Source organism: Rhinopithecus roxellana, chromosome 17, assembly GCF_007565055.1.
Source record: "Rhinopithecus roxellana isolate Shanxi Qingling chromosome 17, ASM756505v1, whole genome shotgun sequence".
Classification (NCBI taxonomy): domain Eukaryota; kingdom Metazoa; phylum Chordata; class Mammalia; order Primates; family Cercopithecidae; genus Rhinopithecus; species Rhinopithecus roxellana.
The window spans coordinates 23,795,440-23,810,119 of record NC_044565.1 but is presented as its reverse complement, the minus strand read 5'-3'; the positions used below and the strand labels follow the sequence as shown (position 1 = coordinate 23,810,119).

The following is a 14,680-nucleotide window of genomic DNA, read 5'->3' as shown; positions in this document are numbered from 1 at the left end:
TTCCCACAGCAAAGTATGAAAGCAAATTCCTGTCAGCCAAGGGAAACATTCCACCTGGCCCTGGCCACAGAACATTCCAGTGGAATCTGAACAGAGTTAAACACCCAAAGAGACCTGACCGCCATCAGTTCATAGCCGGCTGACTGTGTAACCAAGGTGGCGCCTCCCCAGAGATTAGGATTGGGGCAGTTTTCTTGTTGGCACTCGAGCCCCCTTACATAGATCTATCAGCAGGTGGTGGGGGTAGGGTTAAGAAGGATGACATCACTCCCATCCACAGGTCTGGAGAAAGTGCAGGTCCTCCCAGAGTGGGGGTCACACACCAGGCAGGAGGACACTGCAGTTAAAGGCATGGATTGGAGGTCAGGCAGACAGAGGTAAAGTCCAGCTGAGTCTCCCATACAAATGACTTGGCCCCTTTAAACCTCTGTTTCTTTGTGCACAAAATGAGGATACTAATACTTCATAGGATTGTAATGGGGACCCAGTGATGATAATGTATATAGAGCAATCGCTGCCTATGACAAGAGCCACTGGTCTCATAAGTAGTGGGACTACTTAAATTAATTGATTAAAATTTAGTTTCTCAGTCTCACTAGCCACATTTTAAGGATGTAATACCTCAGGGTAGCTAGTGGCTACTGTATTCATCTGCCCAGCTATAGACTCTGTCATGATCATGGAAAGTTCTATTAGATAGCACCGGAGAACATTCAAGCCCAGTTCCCAGCACACCATATGAGCTCAAGTGTTTGCTATTGTGGCCGCTGTTGGCACCATCACCGCAGCCAAGGGATGTTGTGAGGTCCTGCTGGAAGGAGTGTGTAAGTAGGGCTGACCATACTCCAGCCCTCTCCTACCCAGCCCCCAGAGCACAGAGGTTGTAGGACTTGGTGAATCTGGTTCTTGAAAGGCTGAGAATGCGTGAGTCCAATACACGTACCCTTGGTCCTAGTACACCCACTGCCTCATAGCCCTGTGGAATGTGCAGCCAGGTGGGAACCAGCGCCTACCTGAGGCCAAGGAGAGAACAGCAGCTGGGTCAAGTGTGATGATTCATTTGCAGCCAGGTGAGGTGACTCTTCCCACTCCTTCTGTGACTTGTGCCTAAAATAATCAGCATAATTAAGTCTAATATTAGTAGAAGCTTGGGAAGTTTTTTTTTTTTAAAGTATGTCACTAAACCTTTTTCCTTTTCCGTCATAAAGAGCAGCTGAGAAGTATTCCCAATATTACAACTAGGAAGAGAAAGGATCGCCCTCCCCTGCCCACTAGAATCAGCTGGGAGCTTTAAAAATCTTGATGCTCAGGACTGACTCCTAGAGATTCTGATTTAATTGATCCAAAGGTGTGGCCCGGACATCAGGATTTTTGAAAGCTCTGCAGGCAATTTCAATGGGCAGCCAAGGTTGAGAAACATTGGTTTCACTATTAAAAACTTCATAGTGGCTCTCAACTCTGGCTGTGTCAGAATTACCTTTTGGCCCTTTCTTTAAAATGTCCTGGCCCCACTTGCAGAGAGATTTTGAACTGGGAGGTCCCAGCTGTAGGTGAGACCCACTGGGCTGCTTGAGGCTAAGACACACTGTTCTTGGAGCTCTTCTAGGTCATGACCTGGAGTCCCAACGATGAGGCAGTTACCCAGGTGCCTCCCGTGCCTCCCACCTTGGGGAAGTGTTCGCTCAGAAGCATGTTGGGCTCCCTCACTCTGTGGGACTGGGAGTTGAGCGTTTGCAGCTATTACACTAGCGTGATAGGCATTCTTGTTGGCATGAAGACTTTCCTAAGGAGCTGGGGCTCCTGCTAGGGTGGTTTTAAAGCAGAGCTGATTTGCAGGGGCCAGCGTGCATGAATGGCAAATGTTCCTCTGGTAGAAAAAGCATGGAAAGTCAGCAAGGTGTGTCCCAGCCCAGGGGGTTGTCTCCCTTGGTGCGTTAAGATGGCACTGTCTGGGGGCACCTTTGCACCTTGCTGCACTGACAGCGAGGAGACCTCGCTACAGGACAATCAGTAGCCCATCTCTTGTGTCTGATCAGGTTTGTGTTTGTCACTAAATCACTAGCCCGGGGTATCTTCCAATCCAATTTGCATTAACCCAGAAAGGTAGTCTTATTGGGTGAGACTGTTAGTTCCCAAACCTCTAGAAGCTTTTGTTTCTTCATCTGTCAAACAAGGTAAGTAATAGCTGCAACCTCACAGGTCAGTTGTGATTGTCGGAATTAAAAGAGATGATTCACATAGGAGTTTAGCCTACTGCTTGCAGTAAATATTACATGTTGTATTTAGCAGTTGGTTGCCACTATTTTATTTAAATGAAATTTACTGGGGTCTCCAGTATTGATGTGTTAAATCATAGCGTTTTTAGAGCTGAATAATAGTCGAGGTGCTAGAATCCCTCTTTCCCAGGGCCTGCTGGTTAGAGTAGAAACATTTCAAGTTGTGTGAAATTGTCATGGGTTGTTCACCTTCCTATACCCTGAGACTTTCACAAAAGACTCTGCAAATCCTCATTATGGTACCTTTGCCAGGAGAAAGAAGCACTAACCCTAACCCTAACCTTTTGCAGAGAAGTCTCACTGGCTTGTCTACAACTCCTGGTTACAAATCTGATAATCCACTCCAAAGCCCAGGCTCCCCGGCCCCATTCCCTTCAGTGGTTCACCAGAGGTTTCTGTAGAGCTAAGCTTGGCCCTGCCCTGCAAGAGCAAAAAGGCTGGGGCCAGAAGTGAAGATGGTTGGAGAAGAGCAGTCAGAAAGGTGGGCATAGTCCTGGGGGGTTCAAGGAGGAGAGGTTAGGGAGATCAAAGTGAGCTATGGAAGAATGGATGGATGGGTGACAAAAAGGAATGTGAATGAGTCTGTAAATTACATTCTTCTGGAGAATGTGGTCCTTGGAATGGAGCCTGAGGAGGAGAGTGAGGAATGATATTCCAGGTGGAGAAGGTAGCCAGAGTTGAGATGCACAATGGAGGGTAGTTGTTCATTCATTCTGCCGGTGTGTCCTGAGTCCCCACATGCTGGGAACTGTGCTAGGTGCAGTGTGTGGATTGGCAACAAACTTGGATTGGCTGGAACCTAGGTGGGTGGGAGATAAAGTAGAGGGGTGGATTAGGGCCCTGTGGGAGAGAGGACTAGCTATCACAGAGGAAGCGCACAACTCAGGGACCTCATCTGGAAGGTCGGAGAGCCATCTGGATGCAGGGTGAAAACCTGAGGAGCTAGAGGGAGGGACCCTTTGCAGGATTTTCTTGAGATATGGACAGCTTAGATTTATGCACTGCCTAAGACTGTTGCATATCACCTCTCACCCTGGAGTCTAATCCACTCTTCGCCTCCGCCTCATAGGAAAGGGCCAGTGCCTGCAGGGAGAGCTGTTTCTTGACCTTTGCCTTTATGTAATTTTGTTATTAAAATCAAAGCAAGCAAACAAACAAAAAAACCCTGTCCCTGTCCCATAGCCCCCTGAGCCATTGAAAGTCACTGTTCTTATTCAGAGTTCTGTGATCCCCTCTCAGTGTGCCTGGTCTTCAAAGCCCTTTTAATCTAAAAGTGAAGGTTAGAGGCTAATTAATCAAAAGATAAACTCTTTTAAAAAGTTTAGCTCTCATTGCCATGTCTAGGGGAGAAACAAAACAAAACAAAACTTTAAATCTAGCATATGATATGGGGCCGCTCTGCTGAGAAGTCCCTACCGGCAGGCCAGGCGCGGTAGCTCATGCCTGTAATCCCAGCACTTTGGGAGGCCGAGGCGGGCAGATCACCTGAGGTCAAAAGCTGGAGACCAGCCTGGCCAACATGGTGAAACCCTGTCACTACTAAAAATACAAAAATTAGGCAGGCGTGGTGGCATGTGCCTGTAATCCCAGCTACTCAGGAGGCCAAGGCAGGAGAATCGCTTGAACTCAGGAGATGGAGGTTGCAATGAGCTGAGATCCCGCCACTGTACTCCAGGCTGGGTGACAAGAGCGAGACTCCATCTCAAAAACAAAAAAGAAGTCCCCCCGGCAAAGGAGGTGGTGATCTTACATTTCTATTGACAATAAGAATGTTACTCCATACAAAGGGACCAGTGTCTAAGTTAAGTGTCTTTTATTGAGAAGAATCACATGTTTGGGGGATTAGTGGCTCAGGGTGAGGGGATGCCTGTGGAAGAAAATGACTGTCCCATCCTTATGGCCAGGGCACATCCTGAAGAACTTTTGAGACCCACTCATGCATAGCAGGGGGCTATGATTAAAAGATTAATGCCAAAGAACCTCTGAATGGTAGCAATGCCAGGAATTACATCACCTGGTGTTGGCACCACACTGTACAGGCTACACACACATTCAAACATGACCTTGCTTATGCCTTTACTAAGCCTGGTATGGAGGTAGGCCAGGTATTGATGGACAGGAGGACACCAGGGTTCACAGGAGAGTAGTGACATCTACAGTCCTACAATGACCAGGTAGTGGTGCTAGGTAATCTGGTAGATACTTGAAGAACTAATTAAACTTGATGAAGAAGATAAAAAGGCAAACCACAGCCTATGTCTCCACTGGTTTCAGATGTTTTCTTTCTCATCACCAGAAATTCTGAAAATACACATTTGGTTTAAAAATAACCTGGATTTTTTATGAACTGCCAGAATGAAGCCTGTGTCATGAACACATTTACTGCCTTTATTCCTCCAGGATGTGGCATAGTCACAATAGTCATGGATTGCTTCAGGCATAGCTTGCATCCTCAGATGACAAGGATGATTAGATTCCCCTTCCTTCTCCACATAAGTGGTGGTGCCTGCAGCAGGGACATAGGAGGCATTTTGCTGACACCTTTCCCTCCAATTGCAAAAGCTGGCAGGGCCCCTTTGCGCTTTACCTGCAGGCTCTGGGTCCCTCCAGGCAAGTCCTCCGTGGAGAGCTAGGGTAACAAGACCTTTTGTCAGGAGAGTGCACTGACGTTCCTTTCTTCCCCAGCTGCCATTCTGGGTACGTTGGTGCACGCTGTGAGCATGCGGACCTCCTGGCTGTGGTGGCCGCCAGTCAGAAGAAGCAGGCCATCACCGCCTTGGTGGTGGTCTCCATCGTGGCCCTGGCTGTCCTTATCATCACATGTGTGCTGATACAGTGAGTACTTGCTGCCCCTAAGGCCAGGTCCCCTGCCCACCTCCCCTACCAGGGACATCTGCAGTACATCCAGATAACAGGGCCACCTCAGCACAGCTTATTGCTGTGACGTCTGAGTGGTGTCAGCAAAGCTAAATGCTACTTTGATGACTGTTGGCATGGCATGGCAGCTAAGCTGCATGAAGGCCTCGTACATCCTGGGTGGATCCCCAGCTGGGGGGTTCATGCACCGTGGAGGCCAGTGCAGAACCAAAGGCATGCTCATTCTTTCCACGGTTGTGTTGGAGTCTTCAGAATAGTGATGAAGTCGGCAGGTGCTCCAGAGAGGACTGGAGACAGCTCCTAGCCTCCTTCCAGCAGCAGCAAAAGTACTTTCTCTCTGCAGAAGTCACTTTACAAATACTAAACCATGTCAAGGGCCATTGTTGCTGTTACAGGCTGATGACCATCACTCTGTACAGCTCTTCCTCTCTGTCCACTTCTCTGCCCCTCCTCATCCTCCAAAACTCAGTTACTGTGTTGTATCTTCCAGGAAGCCTCCTTGGGGCCTAGACCAGGAGAGACCTTTTCAGGTGTGTCTTGGCCCCATTTGCTTGCCCATATCTCCTGACTGGACTGCTCTGCAGCGTCAGAGACCCTGGGAATACAGTGCAATATTCCTAGCATTTGGAACTATGCCAGATTTATTCCCTGGAAATATCTGAAGTCTGAATCTTAGGGGATTTGTTAGGTTTGTGCAAAAGTAATTGTGGTTTTCACCATTACTTTTTAAGACCAAAACCACAATTACTTTTGCACCAACCTAATATACCTGATTGGATATGCACAAGGAAGTCTCAGAACAGTTAAAGGCTGCCACTCAATTCAGTGTAGGTTAACTCATGGTGGAGACAGTCAGTGGGTGGGCCCCTCTGGCAAGGTTGTGGTCAGTAGCTACATGTCGATGCAGGAAGCCAAACTTACACCCTCCAAAGTTGCCTAAGGTTTGGACAGATAAACAAACCGTCCCTTTGGTTTGTGGCTATTGAGACATCTGAAACACATGCCCCTGGTTCTGGTAACAATGGGGTACCCCTTAGAGTCCCAGCTTGTTGACAGTAGCCACAGCTTGCTCACATCCTTCTCCTGAACCAAGGCAGCACTGAGTGGTGAGGGATGGGGTCTGAGCTGGGTTGCCCTTTCCCTCCCCTCCAAGCAGTATCCATTCTGCTTCCAGAGGCCTTGGAAAAACATGTTTGCTGCGAGAAGACAAGCAGCTCTGGTTCAGACTGGGCCACAGCCCAGGCTGGGCCATTCAGAAGGACACTCCTCAAGAAGCAGGAGCAAGCTAGTGGGCTGCCAGTCTTACTTGTCATGGCCAGTAGCTGTGTGTGCTGCCCCATCCTTCCATTGTCCTGTTTCTGTGACCAGAGGGGTCACAGGGACTTAGGAATAAGACTGGGGGCCCATGTGGGCCTCCCCAGAGGGACCTAAGAGCTAATTTTGGCAGATTGTCTGGAAACAGGAATGATCTAGATGCCTAGACAGCATCTTTCATTTCCAGGGAGGCAGCCAGTCCCAACTCCTGTGTCCCTTCCCAGCCTTGGTCTCCCTGCCAGAGACCAAGTTCAGAATTCATGAGCCAGAGACTAAGCTCTCACTCCTGCCAGGCTGCTGGCTTCCTGGGCTTAGGGCCCTCCTGAGTTGCAGGGTCCAAGTTGGGACCAGCTTGTCCCATGCTGGAGGGATCTAGAGGCCTTGATCCCATTGCCCTGGGATGCTCCTGTCTGGGAAGTGACAAGGACAAGCCCACCTGGCTGGCTGACTGTGAGAAAGTAGTCATTGATGGCTCTGGAACCAAGGCCTTTAGAGCCCCCTGGCATGGGATGTGCTGTTTCCAGTCCAGACTCTGCAACTCAGGAGGGCCTCATGCCCAGGCACACTGCTCTGGGCTCTCAGTTTTCACGTGTGACATAAGCAGGTTGGGCAGGAAGGTCTCAGAGCCTCCTCCTTAGCCCTGCTGTCCAAAGATTCAGGGGCTTCAGTAACCTGTCCAGCTTCTCACTGCAGGACAGTGCCAAGACAGGGACTGGGATGGGAATTGTGAAATGCCCACTGGATACCAAGAGAGAAGCCCAGCAACAGGCTTATTTCTTCATCTCTGCCATCTGGCTCATCTTAGGAAATTTCTCCTAACTCCAGCCCTAGCCCAGAGATACATAAATTATATATGCATTAAGGTTAGAATGAGTAGAAATGAAGTTCTCCACGATATCCCAAGGGAAACGGCTGGCAGCGTCTGTGGGTAACTCCTCTCTCACTCAGTGCTTTCTTTTCTCTTCTTCTTTTGGGGCTTTTTTTTTCTTGCAAACTCTGAAAGCTCTCCATTCCTGCCCACAAAGGGAGGCAGGAACCTTTATAACCCTGATGCCTCAGGACTGCAGGTCACAAAGGTTTACAGAGAGGGTAGATGTTCCAAAACTAGAGAATTTTAGTCCTGAAAGCAGGATTCAAAGCCATTGAGATCTATAACTCATTCTTCCATTTTTTTTCCATGGGTCAATTCAGCCATCCAAGTTCCCTGTTCTGCTACTGGCAATACCAGATGAATAACCTCTTCCCAAACCCTCACAGCCATGCCAGCTGGAGGTGGCCACTTTATCCCAGTCCTTTGTCCCAATTCTGAGGCCATTACACTTGTGAAGTTACCCACCTGGTTCTTTATCAAGAAAGCCAGGTGGAGGACCAGTTCCCTCTGACAGCTGGGGAAGCTGGAGCCAGGTCGGCTTGCAGAAATGGAGCAAATACTTGAGGGCAACCAACAGATGCTTCTGTTGTTGGCCAGCATCTGCCCCAAAAAACCACTGCCCTATCAAGCCCTCATCCCCCTATGGTGCCTGTCACTCTAGAAGCCCCCATGGGGAGCTGGTTTAGAGCTGGTTTAGAGCTGAAGCTGCACAAGAGGGCCTTTGGGCAGATGCTGTGCCACCCTGGCCCTCCTGCCAGGCTCCTGCCCAGACTGGGACCCCTGTGTCTTTGCAGCTGCTGCCAGGTCCGAAAACACTGTGAGTGGTGCCAGGCCCTCATCTGCCGGCACGAGAAGCCCAGCGCCCTCCTGAAGGGAAGAACCGCTTGCTGCCACTCAGAAACAGGTAACGAGCCTCTTCTCTGGTGGGAGACACTATTGGGTGGAGAAAATGACCACTTTCTCCAAGTCAGGGCAGAGGTTCCTGGAGTATGAAGCAGGAAGAGGGGAGAAAAGGAAGAGACTGTCTCATTCTACCAAGTCAGGTTTAGCTTATTCATAGGTGCCTTTTACTTAGTAGGGACCCCTTATATCCTGGCGGGTGGCTGTGGAACCTTTGACAAGTTACTCAACCTCTCAGAGTCTCGAGTTGTTTTGTTTTGTTTCTGTTTTTTGAGATGGAGTCTTACTCTGTCACCCAGGCTGGAGTGCAATGGTGCGATCTGGACTCACTGCAACCTCCACCTCCCGGTTTCAAGTGATTCTCCTGCCTCAGCCTCTCGAGTAGCTGGGATTACAGGCTGCCCACCACCACGCCTAGATAATTTTTGTATTTTTAGTAGAGACAGGGTTTCACCATATTGGCCAGGCTGGTCTCGAACTCCTGACCTCAGGTGATCTGCCCGCCTCGGCCTCCCAAAGGGCTGGGATTACAGGCGTGAGCCATTGTGCCCGGCTTAGCCTTGGTTTTCTTATTCTTAAAAAGATGTTGTGCAAATTGCATGAGTACTGATATAAAATACCTAGTATAGTATATCACCCAAATTGTAGGCACTCAAGAGATGTTCATTCTCTTTCCCTTGAGAAAGTCACTTCCCCTTTTTCATCTGTAAAAGGAGGCATTTGGCCTATGGAAGGTCTCTAAGGACTTTAAAACCCTTAGATCCTATGATCTTCATTAAGTTTACCTTTTTTCCTGGACATTTTCGCCAACATCCATAAAGAAGATTGGACATCAGGATGTGGGGCCCAGCGTGCACCTCAGGAGCCTCCTCGGAGCATCAGTGGCTCTGGGCTCATGGAGGTGAAGAGTCCTTCATCCAAACAGGGAAGGAAAAGTCTCACACCAGCCAGCTTTTCGGGGATGCAATTTTGACCAAGAGAGCCCATCGTAAAGTTTTTCTTGAGGACATAGTGGGTCAGGAGACAGTCATTAAAGCGAATCCACCCAGAAGTGTCCTTCCCTAGTAAACAGTTGGTGTTTAGAAGTTCCGGGGTCCATGGAGAGGGTAGGGAGGAAGGCTGCTGGGAGGCTGGACACACATGCATTCATTAGAGCTCGTGGTCATCTGGAGGGAGCTGAAGGCCCAAGAACACACGTGTTTGTCCTTTATTTCAATCACTATAGTCACTGTGTGCAGTAAGTGAGCACACACAGACTGTGCAGGAGCAGCACTTGAGATTAGGATCCATAGCTCTTGAGGATGCAAATCCATTCAGCCTTACAGTGGCCTTAGGAGGAGGATGGTTCATGAGTGATGTGGGTAAACTGAGTCTGCTGACAGCCTGCTTGGGTCCCACTAGGAGTCAGTAGGGGAGTGAGGATGAGCACCAGGGCCTCTAAAGACCCCTCTCAACATCTCCTTTCAATCACCTTGGGCTAATCCATTGAGCTAATGAAGGTGAATCTTTTTATTTTTTCTTTTAGCACCAATAGAGACATGTTTTTAATCTTTTAGGAAAATTTGTAATAGATTCTGTAGCATTCGTCTGAACCTAACAGAGTCGTTTGGGGTGGAGTAAGTTTCTCGTTAATGTCACTTCTTCTCTACCCACATTTAAGAAGTTAGCTCTAAGCCTGGGGATGGGTCTGGCCTTTAGAGATGGCCACCTGGGCTGAAGTCCCTCTCCCTCAGATGGTGCATATCACCACCTCATGTAGCACCTGCCAGGCCTGCTGGGCCTAAAGGATGGGTGAACCAGGGGTGCTCACCTGTGAGCACCTCCAGAGGAACCATGGCAAGGACCTAGAAAGATGTCCAGACTAAGTTGAACTCAGGAACTGAGGATGGTCCATGCTGCCTCACCACAACAGATACAGAGGATACCCTCAGGGCCCAGCCATTGAAAAATAAATGGGTCCATTCTTGTATGGCCTCAGGGGAAGCCTTTCTGCTACCAGAGCCCTGGACCAGGGCTGCCCACCAAGTCACCCCTTACAGAAGCTGGCTGCAGGCCAGATTAAAATGACACCCTCACAACAGGGGGCATCCCCCTGCTCCCCCGCATATGCCTTCCTTCTGCTACCACTCACTCACTCACTCACTCACTTTCAATCAGTCTCTCTGGCTTCCTTTGGCACTGAAAGCACAATGTCAGAGGTTGCGGTCCCCAAGACTGAAGCAGCAGAATTTGGACTCGGGCCTAACTCCCTGAGAGAACTTGGTGACATTGGCTGTGCCATCTCCAAGTCTCTTTCCTAAGCTTATTTTCCCAACATGGCCAGGGTGTGGCCCACAGTACCTAACCTGTTTTTCCTTCCTGCCAGTGGTCTGAAGAGTCCAGAGGAGGAGTTTGGCCAGATGGACTGTGGCAGATCGATAAAGAAAGGCTTCTTCAGGACAGCACTGCCAGAGATGCCTGCACGTGCCGCAGACCTTCCTACTTGGCCTACAATCACCTGTGCAGCCTTTTGTGGGCCTTCAAAACTCTGTCAAGAACTCTGTCTGCTTGGGGTTATTCAGTGTGACCTAGAAAAGAAATCGGTGGACCACGATTTCAAGACTGGTTAAAAAAGAACTGCAAAGAGACGGACTCCTGTTCACCTAGGTGAGGCGTGTGCATCAGTTGGTGTCTGAGTCCAGATGTGTGCAGTTGTCTTCTGCCAGCCATGGATTCCGGGCTATATATTTCTTTTTAATGGGCCACCTCCCCACAACAGAATTCTGCCCAACACAGGAGATTTCTATAGTTATTGTTTTCTGTCATCCGCCTGCTGGGGAAGAAAGTGAAGGAGGGGAAACTGTTTAATGTCACATGAAGACCCCAGCTTTAAGAGAAGCTGTATCCTTTAACCACGAGACCCTCGACCAGCCCAACATCTTCCGTGGACACATGACATTGAAGACTGTCCTAAGCTATCGCCATCCTTGGAGATAATGTCTTATTTATTAGATGGATAATGGTTTCATTTTTAATCTCTTAAGTCAATGTAAAAAGCATAAAACCCCTTCAGACTTCTACATTAATGATGTGTGTGTTGCTGACTGAAAAGCTATACTGATTAGAAATGTCTGGCCTCTTCAAGACAGCTAAGGCTTGGGAAAAGTCTTCTGGGGTGTGGAGATGGAACCAGAGGCTGGGTTACTGGTAGGAACAAAGGTAGGAGTTCAGAAGTGGTGCCATTGAAGCCACATAGCCAGTGAATGCCTCAATACATTCTGGGAGAAAACTTAGCAAATCCATCAGCAGGAATCTGTCCCCTCTGTTGAGGAGAGAGGAAGAGTGTGTGTGTCTACACAGGATAAACCCAATACATACTGTACTGCTCAGTGATTAAACAGGCTCACTTCCTCGTGAGCCCTTCTTGAGTATGTTTAGAAATAGAGCATTAGCCACGAGCCATGGGCATTTCAGGCCAAATCCATGAAAGGGGGACCAGTCATTTATTTTCCATTTTGTTGCTTGGTTGTTTCGTTGCTTTATTTTTAAAAGGAGAAGTTTAACTTTGCTATTTATTTTCGAGCACTGGGAAAACTATTCCAGTAATTTTTTTTTCTTCATTTCCATTCAGGATGCCGGTTTTATTAATAAAAACTCTCACAAGTCACCTCCACTATGTGGGTCTTCCTTTCCCTGCAAGAGAAGGAGCAATTGTTCCCCTGAGCACCTGGGTCCATCTGACCCATGGGGCCTGCCTGTGAGAAGCAGTGGGCCCCTTCAAATACATAGTGGATAGCTCATCCCTAGGAATTTTCATTAAAATTTGGAGACAGAGTAACGAATAAATAATATATAAACTCCTTATGTGAGGAAATGCTACTAGTATTTGAAAAGTGAAAGATTTCCCCCTATTAACTCTTAAGTGCACCTAGCTTATCACATCATGAAAGGTACATTTAAAATATGTCAAATTGGCTTGAACTTTTCAGAGAATTTTGTCTTCCCCCTCATTCTTCTTCCTTGGTCTGGAAGAACGATTTCTACAAATTTTCTCTTTTTTTGTATATATAATTCAGACAATTCTGACCTGTGTCTTCACTTTGGGCACTCTTATTTAACAGTGCCACACTTGAAGCACTAAATGCAGACCTCAGATCTGTTCAGAGCTGAACTCCCAGCAACATAGTTGACACAGCTCCAGGTTTTTAAATTATTAAAATAAGTTCAAGTTTACATCCCTTGGGCCAGATATGTGGGTTGAGGCTTGACTGTAGCATCCTGCTTAGAGACCAATCAATGGACACTGGTTTTTAGACCTCTACTGATCAGTAGTTAGCATCCAAGAGACTTTGCAGAGGCATGGGAAGATGAGGCTGGACAGATGGCAGAAGCAGAGGTTCTCTGCGAAGACTTGAGATTTAGTGTCTGTAAATGCTCTGGTTCCTAGGTCCAGCAAGTCACACCTGCCAGTGCCCTCATCCTTATGCCCATAACACACACGCAGTGAGAGGCCTCAAATATACACCTCCCTAGAAGTGCCTTCTAAGTCAGTTCTTTGGAAACCAGCAGGTCTGAAAAAGAGGCTGCATCCAGGCAAGCCTGGTTAGACCACTGTCCGTGCCTCAGGATAGGACAGCCTGGCTTATCTGCAGATTTTTCTTCTAGAAATCACATGACTGATAAGCATTGGATCCCTCTGCCATTTAATGGCAATGGTAGTCTTTGGTTAGCTGTAAAAAGACTCCATTTCAGGTTAAAAATGCATCTTCTAATCCATCTCTGCAAGCTCCCTGTGTTTCTTGCCCTTTAGAAAATGAATTGTTCACTACAATTAGAGAATCACTTAACATCCTGACCTGGTAAGCTGCCACACACCTGGCAGTGGGGAGCATCGCTGTTTCCAATGGCTCAGGAGACAATGAAAAGCCCCCATTTAAAAAATAACAAACATTTTTTAAAAGGCCTCCAATACTCTTATGGAGCCTGGATTTTCCCACTGCTCTACATGCTGTGACTTTGTTTAAGCATCCTGGCAGGAAATGTTTTCTTCTACATGGAAAGACAGACAGCAGCCAACCCTGATCTGGAAGACAGGGCCCCAGCTGGACACACATGGAACCCAGCCAGGGATGCGCTGGCCATTGTGTCCCTGCGGGAGAGATGGGCAGAATGGCCGTAGAGTCCTTTTTCCTGAGAAAGGAGAAAAAGGTGGGATTGACACTCACCCGCCCACACTGGTGAGGGAGGAGAATTTGTGCTTCTGGAGCTTCTCAAGGAATTGCGTTTTGCAAGTACAGAAAACTGTCTGTTATCTTCAAGCCAGGTTTTCCAGGGCACATGGGTCATCAGTTGCTTTTTCAGTCAATTTGGCCGGGATGGACTAATGAGGCTCTAACACTGCTCAGGAGACCTCTGCCCTCTAGTTGGTTCTGGGCTTTGATCTCTTCCTACCTGCCCAGTCACAGAGGGAGGAATGACTCAAATGCCCAAAATCAAGAGGACGTTGCAGAAGTAAGACAAGCATGTGTATATTTTTAAGTGTTCTAACATAAGACCTGTTCTCCCTAGCCATTGATTTACCAGGCTTTCTGAAAGGTCTAATGGTTCACACGCAGAGAGAGAGTACTGAAAAAGCAACTCCTCTTCCTAGTCTTAATAATTTACTAAAATGGTCAACTTTTCATTATCTTTATTATAATAAACCTGATGCTTTCTTTTTAGAACTCCTTACTCTGACGTCTGTATATGTTGCACTGAAAAGGTTAATATTTAATGTTTTAATTTATTTTGTGTGGTAAGTTAATTTTGATTTCTGTAATGTGTTCATGTGATTAGCAGTTCTTTTCCTTAATATCTGAATTATACTTCAAGAGTAGTGAGCAATATAAGATGCAATTGTGTTTTTCAGTAATGTGCATTGTTATTCAGTTGTACTGTACCTTATTTGGAAGGATGAAGGAATGAATCTTTTTTTCCAAAGTCAAGACTGGAGTGTTTCTTTAATGAGATTAGGATACTGCTCAAGAAAATGAAGACTTTTCTCTGCAAATGTGATTGGTGCGGAAAAATTAGATGATCTGTTACAAAATGTAGAAATCCTATAATCAACCGTAGTTGATCCCTGTCTTCTTGAAGAATTCAAGTTCTCTGAAGCTCTTCCCAGTATATAAGTACTTAGTAGACTATGTGTCCAATAATGCTAATTGATGTGGTGGAAAATATATACAATCTCTGCCACTGCAGGAATTGAAATCTGGTCGAGAAGACAGACAGATATGCTGAGAATAATTCTGGACTATTTCTAGACAATACAAATATGCCATGAAATTATAAGGTAGAGAATATATGTTAACAGCGGTGGTTCTCAAAGCATGGTTCCAGACCTGCAGCATTGGTATAACCTGTGAACTTGTTAGGAATGCAATTCTTTGGTCTCCAGCCCAGACCTACTATACTGTGAGGG

General features: G+C 47.2%; 1 protein-coding gene across 3 annotated transcripts in view; it reads left to right on the top strand.

Moving 5' to 3' along the window:
- TGFA (transforming growth factor alpha) overlaps nucleotides 1-14,193 on the top strand; it is a 107,374-nt gene extending 93,181 nt beyond the window's left edge. For all 3 annotated transcript variants that reach the window (XM_010361903.2, XM_010361904.2, XM_010361901.2), the window contains exons 4-6: nucleotides 4,962-5,111; nucleotides 8,133-8,242; nucleotides 10,604-14,193. In XM_010361903.2, the coding sequence (XP_010360205.2) occupies nucleotides 4,962-5,111; nucleotides 8,133-8,242; nucleotides 10,604-10,611 (268 nt within the window). In that variant the 3' untranslated portion in view covers nucleotides 10,612-14,193. The remainder of the gene's footprint in view (nucleotides 1-4,961; nucleotides 5,112-8,132; nucleotides 8,243-10,603) is intronic.
- Nucleotides 14,194-14,680: the final 487 nt, after the last annotated feature.